The following is a 7,646-nucleotide window of genomic DNA, read 5'->3' as shown; positions in this document are numbered from 1 at the left end:
GTCTGTTAAAACACGGGCAAATAATTAAAATGTGGTGAATCGAAAGTAACACATCACAAGTGTTGCATTGAGGAGGTGGTTCACCAAACAACAGATGTAGATGGGTCAGTCTGGTATGTCCGATTCGCAGCCGGGTAAGTTTAACATCTGCACTACGTAGTCGCAGCGCAGGAAAGGGTTCCAAATTTGATTTAGTAGCGTGCAATTTATTATTCACTTGGTTATCCCACTGTTGCTGCCATAAAAATTTTATATACCTTTTAATATGTATTTTTATATCTAAGAATGGTATAGATAAGTTTAGGGCAGTAGTGGCAGATCGCGCTGCTGTATCGGCTAAATCATTGCCTGTGATTTCTACGTGACTTGGAACCCAGCAAAACAAAATATCGAAACCATTCCTCTGAATTTTAAATAGTAAATGCGGTATAAAACACAAAATGGGATGAGTTTCATTGTCAAAATGTTTGAGTTGGCGCAATACGCTCATACTAATAATTTCTATAAAATCGTACAAATTACAGTTAAATCGTAATAATTGACACCTCTGGGGATTTATTTTTAAAAAGTAAAAATTCACCCAACACATTCACATATTATCTCTAGCGTTGCCAACTTGGGTAGAAATACACATTATTTTCTATACAAATGCTGTACAGTATTAAAACCATAAGTTTTTTTTATGAAGTACAATTGCTTTTAAACTATGGTTAACGTTGGTCGAAATTTGTCTTCATTAAATTATTTTCTGTTGTCCAATTTTGTAAAAGAAAAAAAAAAGAATCATGCAAATTAAATCAACACATCCAGTAAGTACTTTAATGCAATAAAAATGCAATTATATTTATTACAAAAAATCTCATAAATTCTAAGTGCTCAACAGTGCTTTTTCACATATATTTTTCTCAATACATAATTTGGTTTGACAAACATTTATTTACAATGTTATACCAGAAAAATATATATCTATAACAAAATAAAAACTTAACATGTTGGTTTAATTGCAACTGTAATCACTTGTATTAGTGACCAATGGTAATGTCTTTTTTTTATTAAATAAAAAAAAAAAATTGTAAAATCTACAAAAATTAAAATAATAAACACTAGGGAAAATGAACGTTTTCAAAAAATATATCTAATCTAATGGCACAAATTGACTTGTTATTTTGAATAAAATAATAAAGACAGATTTGGCAACATTTTGTACTTTCATCAGATTCGAGTCTTTAATGTCATCAGTCAGCCTTAGCATAGACCAATGCTACTCTTGATGGGATGTATATCTAAAATATATATATACATATAAAATATATATGTATATTACAATAATATCTCTTGTATATATTATCGGCAAAGTAAGAAACAGACATTGTATAAAATAGAGATTTAATACAATTGCAGAGAAAGAAACGATACATTAGTTAATATACATCAATACAAAATCACTCCTTTATGCATTTACTATCACAAGCAACCAAACACACTGAAGGGCCATTCTCACTACTTGCAGTTCATGCAACTCCTATCACTGTCAAATGATAACTTGATTGGTGAATATTCTGTGGAAAAACTCACCAACCAGGTCTTCCATTTTTCTTGACCGTAATCAGAGGTGCGTGAATCACATGCAGTGAGAGCGGTCTCTGAGTGTCTAGTAACTTCTAAAAACTAACCAATTTTTTCTGAGAAAAGCACGAAAATTTTCCTTTTTTAAATTTCCCCGATTATTTTGATTTAATTACAAAATATCTGAGATTTTCTTTAGGATGTAAGAAGCCTGTAAATGCACAATAATCACATGATGTTGCATTTAGGTTATGGCAAAGTAAAAAAAAAAAAACATTTCTAACAACTGTAATGCAATTGTTATTTAACTACTAGCGGAGAAAACAATCTTCAAAAAGTGCTAAGTTGTCAAATATACATTTAGTCACATAAGAATGAATTTAAAATTACTTACATGCATTGAATTCTGTCTGCCACAATAAGACTCAGGGAATGTAAAAAACTCAGTGTTGTGGTCAAGCCGTTTGTGTCCACCAAATTCTTCAGAATCACTGTCTAATACAATTTTATATCTAACAAAGTGTTAAGAAAATGTTTAGCATTATAGGAAGCTGTTTAAATTAATTTGTTATTATTCACTTAAATTAATACTAAATTATATTAGAACACTCTAGAATTTTTTTTCTTGTATAATTATAGTAATAATGTAATCTTTTTAATCTGTGACTTTACAATTCATAAATTTCTGTGAACTGCAATAATTTTAAAATGCAAATAACCTTCAAACACGATTAATTCTTATTGAAAGTAAACTTTAAAATTTAAGAACTGCAGAGATTAACATTCTAGTTTACCAACTAGTGATCTCTGCCCGAGATTTACTGACGTCATTTGTGTATACTAAACATATCACATTGGTTTATCAGACATTTCATGCACACAAGAAAAAGAAAAAAAGGTAAAATGAAAATAAACAAAATTTACTCAAACTGCAAAGGAAGGAGTGAAAGGACTGAATTGCCAAGTATGCTGATCTGTACAATTAAAAAATTTGCACAAAAGAAAGAAAAAAACCTGTGAAAATATTGCTAAGATTCAAGGTCATGAGATTAGATGTAAAAGCAGGAGATTAAGATCAAGCCTTTGCAGGTCTGAAGGAAGATAACTTAGTCGATGGTTCTCATGCATATTTTCTTATAAAAACACATTGGATTAAGATTGTAAAAAGGAAATAAATTATGTCAGTTTTTCACTGATGTGCTCCATTAATATCAATATTATTTTTCCCTTCTCACTTTAGCACTTTTCTTAAAATATAGCTCACTTTAACATTAGATAAATATAAATGCAATAGTGGCAGACAAATAATTTTTAGCTCAATATAAACATACAATTTCGTCTTTTTTTTTACTATTAGTCTTTTAATAATGCCTTTTAAACTTCTCACTGCACAGGCTCTATAATATGCTGCTCTCATGACATCAAGTGTTTACCCTAAATACTTACAACTAAAAATTTAAATTTAGGATATTATGTCAGCCATTAGGAGTGTTGAACTATGTAACATAAAAGGATACTTTCCAGGAACATCAACACCAACTCTGTAACCGGGAAAACTTTTTGTAGAATGAAAGTTAAAAACAAAAACCAATCCAGCTCTATCAAATACTATTACTTTGTCATCTTCATGCTTCCAGCTCACATATGCCTAATTTAAGGAAAAAGAGTAATAAATAGACAAAAAACATGCAATCATCAACTTGCTTTTAAAAGATAATGTTTCAGTACATAGTGTTTGAAAACCCCAAAACAAAAAACTATTTAATTTATTCAAATAGAAAATTTATACAAAAAATATTGTCTTTTTAAATGTAAAGCTATTTCAGCAAATTAACACAAAATTTCCTTATTAAAAATGCTTCTCCGTTGAGTAATAGAATAAAAAAAAGTTTTCTAAATCAGAATGCAGCAAGAACTGACTTTGAAGTTAACCGTTAATGATGTATACAAGCCCTGTGGCAGACTTTTTTTGAACTTTCTGCAATAATTCTTTCTAGTACTAATACCTTTCTGAGAGACATTTTTAATAGTAGCAAATTTATATGTTACTAATATAAAGTAACAGAAGCGCCTTCTGCTTACAAAAAAGCCTTCATGTATAGAACAGATCAGCATATATATTTCTTTAATTATAAATGTAAGAAATGTTTTAAATAAATATAAAAGGATACATATTCTAATATTGGCAATATTCTTCTGTTCTAAAAAATATTTGTTTAGTTACCCTTTTTCAAATTTTTGCTATTTGGAAATTACTTTTTGTAACATCAACCTGAGATTCTAGCTAAAGCCAATCGTAGGAAAAAAAACCATGAGCGCTTTTTTTCCCACTACCGATATGCGAGAAAGGTATTTTTTTAATATAATTTTGCAGAAAGGGGAAAAAAGTCCAGTAAAATAAAAATATTAAAAAATTCTGCATATAAAAAACCTAAACTTCTTTGCTTCCCAAATAAAAATCTTTCAATGTTCTGCGACAAAGTCGGCACAATTCTGCCACGGGGCATACAAGTTTTGATGGCTTGAATCGTTGACAATTTCCTCATTGTTATCAACAAATATCTATGACATATACATGTTTTGAAGTTACAATGCAGCATTATTTTTAGAGTGCAAGAAAATAGAATTACAATACAAATAATTGTATTTTACTATGCAATGAAGATAATGCTTCAATGTAATCTAGAAATTTTTATACTATTTTTCCTAATTTTTAGATGAAGGTATGGCACAAAAAACAACCAGTTCTTTGATAAAAATGAATATTTAGAAGCTAAAGAATAGTTAAAGCATAATACATACTGGATTAGAACACAGCCACAAATATTTATCTTCTAAATGATTCATCTCTCTATCAAAATTATTCAAGAATTTATAACGCAAGAGTTCATTGTCTACTAAGTTCCACTGCCTTCTGGCATGCTTATAGCTTTCATTGTTGCCCACTCTCGGAAAGTCAAGCCACTCAGGGTGACCGAATTCGTTACCTGCAATCATTTACACATAGATAGTAAAACTTTATTATTTATAAAAAAAATTAAGAAACTTAGAATTCAGAGGTGCCAACTTTTCAAGCAAGTTTTCAGTAATAATAATATAATAACACAGAAATATATATACATTTAGTGTTTAAGCAAGGGCAATTTTATGCTGCGTATCCTACTAAATTCTATATAGATATATAATATTACTAAAATTATGCATGAATTTACAATTAAATAAAAATGTAAACCTTAGGTACTTAAGGTAAAAGCTAAAAGACCTAAATTAAAATTATTAATTTTACTCATTAATAAGTTTATCTAAAATTTATTGAAGCTTAAATTAAGTACTAAATTAAAAATGATACAACACTGGCATTCTATAATCCATTATAAAATTAAATTGATTATTTGGAATCAATGTTCTAGCATTTGGATAAATTAGAATTTGCCCTTACTGCCTCTTTCATTTGAACAATGGAATATTTTTGGTCTCAGCTTTTTAGAAAGGGAAAAGATAAGATTTTTTTGTTTTTTTTTCTATTTGTTGTTTCTATCAAATCATTTTTGCTTTTTATTTATTGTATTAAAATTATTTAAGGAATAAAAAAAAAATTATCGTAGTTTAGTAGCAAACAACAAAATTTCAGAACTTTTGGTAGTTGAGGGAGAAAAAAACTTACTTGAAAATATTTTTTTTACAAAAATTCTCAAAAACTAAAATTTTTATTACTCTACCATAAGACCATAATCGTCACATTGAAATCTTTATAATTATGAGTAAAATGTAACAGTTAGCATCTCTAAATATAGATAAGAATTTCAACTTTTTACACATTTCATTCATTTAATAATTACTATCTCAGTAGTAGAAACTCAGTATTGGTCTTCAACACTATGCAGCATTATATATTTTAAATTTATTGTAAAATATGTGTACTCAAATGTTGCACATGATTTTCAAATATTGCATATGATTATCAAATCAATATTTCTGTATTTATTTTTCGATTCTAAACATTAGAGAAGCATCAAAAGAGGGTCCTACCATTTCTAAAGAAGTTATAATTACAGAAGATTTAATAAAAGTTTTGCTTTCAAATTTGTGAGACATCAATAAAAATTTTTTTTTTTTTTAAAAAAAAGATAGTTTTAAGATTTAAAATCAATTAAAAAATTTATTAATATCCCCCCCGAAAAAGAAACTTAAAAAATTTAACCAGTTGAAAATAATCCTAACACAGTAGATATTTGTAATAGCAATCTAAATTAACCTACAAAGAGATATACAACCTCCTATTAATCTATTAGAGATAATTTTACCAGTGTGTAATTATTATCAGTTGTAAAAAAGTTGAAGTATCAGGATAAGACTTCCAATCTTTTGCCCTATTGTATAGTGTTAATATAAATTTAATACTTGAATTTTTTTACCATCACAAAGTTATTCAGTGACTTGTGCATGATTAATATAAATGCTTATATAATGAAACAAAAATTACTAATTACCTAAATTTAATTTTCATTGTGATAAAAGGTTTATTCTAAGCGCATTTGTAATCAGGTCGTAACGAAACAGAACAGTTGAAAATATGGGTGCAGTAAGAATGCTACCAAGACTGAAACTTAAGTTTTATAATTAAACTTATTTTTCAAAACCAACAATGCATGTTTGGATTGCATGTTTAACCTATAGGTTAAACATGCATGTTAACCCAACAATGCATGTTTAACCTATAAGGCTATAAACTGCTCAAAATAATTAGGGGAGTACATATATATTATATATATACACATTTAATGTGTAATGTGCTCCACTAATTTTTTTGTAGTAAATGCATTATTATATGTCCTATTATATCAACACACACGTTTATCATCCTGAACTAAGCTAAAATTTTTGGCTCAAAACAAGGATTAATAGCCTAATAGAAAATACTTTTTGTTACATAAATAAGCTCAAGTAACATTACTCACAAAACACGATTATAACATAAAAATGCCATTGTGGGTGATTATCACAAATTGGAATGCGAGGAGAAATCGTAATGTGAAATTAGCGGGTCAATTTCTCAACATTGGTTGCATAAGTTGTACGAACATGTTCTGCAGGGATTTTGACTGTTCTGTAATGTGTGTTGCAGTTCTGATCATTTTTTTACTTTAAGGATCAATGCAAACAAAATATTTACTTTAAAAGTTTGATTATTTTTTAATACATAAACAATATAAAAAAAATTTCAAGAAAGAGTGCCAAGTATTAATGAAAATTACCTATAAAATTTAGCCATGCCTCACCACCCATAGCATGAGTAATTAGTCTAATCATCTTGTGCAGTGCGAGTCCCCTGTCAATAGTAGGCACTAAAGGAGAAAGTACAGACATGAAATCATACATATCTTTGTCCATTAACCAGAAGGCAATAGTTTTGTCCCCTACTAATGCCTAAAATAAAAAAGAGATACTTTTAGTTTATTAATTTTAAAAAAAAAAGAACAGATTTTGTAACAGAATTAAAGTTGCTAGGAGTAACTTTAGACTTTTTTTTATAAAAGATCCTGTTTTTAAGAAATTTTGAAAAATCTTTTCATAATTTTGTGAGTTTCTAAAAATGGGGCTTTAATTTTGTGATTGGCTTTTTGTCTACCACAAAACCTATGGTCTACCAGGACTTTTTGAGAAAGATCCCATTTTTGTGAATTTGTGAAAAATCTACATATAATTTTATGAACTTAAAATTATCTTAGAATTGTCCAGATTTTGTGACTAAATAAGGTAACATTTTTGAAATTGAATAAAACACAAACATTACGTCTTGAAATAATGAATTATGGACTTCCTCAATTTCAATTTTTAAAGAAAGAATTTTGTGAAGGGTTCACTTTTATGATGAAATAACTTGTGACTAGGACTGGGCGATATTGGAAATTATATATCGTGATATAGCGATGTATCGCGATATAGTATTTTTGAATTTCATTTACTTGTAAGGCACAGAAAGTCAGATTTCTATCAAAACTTCATACTCAGATTGATTTAAATCAATTTATAAATTAGAAGATATATATGTTCTGCTTAAGAAAGATATTAAATAAATT

The 7,646-nt window shown here is 28.1% G+C and overlaps 1 protein-coding gene across 1 annotated transcript in view; it reads right to left on the bottom strand.

Annotated features, from left to right (window-relative positions):
* Window positions 1–797: 797 nt before the first annotated feature.
* AGBE (1,4-alpha-glucan-branching enzyme) overlaps window positions 798–7,646 on the bottom strand; it is a 28,844-nt gene continuing 21,995 nt past the window's right edge. The window contains exons 11-15 of the mRNA XM_087152368.1: window positions 6,822–6,993; window positions 4,369–4,553; window positions 3,084–3,214; window positions 1,961–2,078; window positions 798–1,283 (exon numbers count right to left, since the gene is read on the bottom strand). Coding sequence (XP_087008494.1) covers window positions 1,236–1,283; window positions 1,961–2,078; window positions 3,084–3,214; window positions 4,369–4,553; window positions 6,822–6,993 — 654 coding nt within the window. The 3' untranslated portion in view covers window positions 798–1,235. The remainder of the gene's footprint in view (window positions 1,284–1,960; window positions 2,079–3,083; window positions 3,215–4,368; window positions 4,554–6,821; window positions 6,994–7,646) is intronic.

Source organism: Parasteatoda tepidariorum, chromosome 9 (genome assembly GCF_982258835.1).
Source record: "Parasteatoda tepidariorum strain Cologne lab strain chromosome 9, Ptep-v5.0, whole genome shotgun sequence".
Taxonomy (NCBI): domain Eukaryota; kingdom Metazoa; phylum Arthropoda; class Arachnida; order Araneae; family Theridiidae; genus Parasteatoda; species Parasteatoda tepidariorum.
Note: the sequence above shows the minus strand (reverse complement) of the source record. Positions and strands in the feature narration are given on the sequence as shown.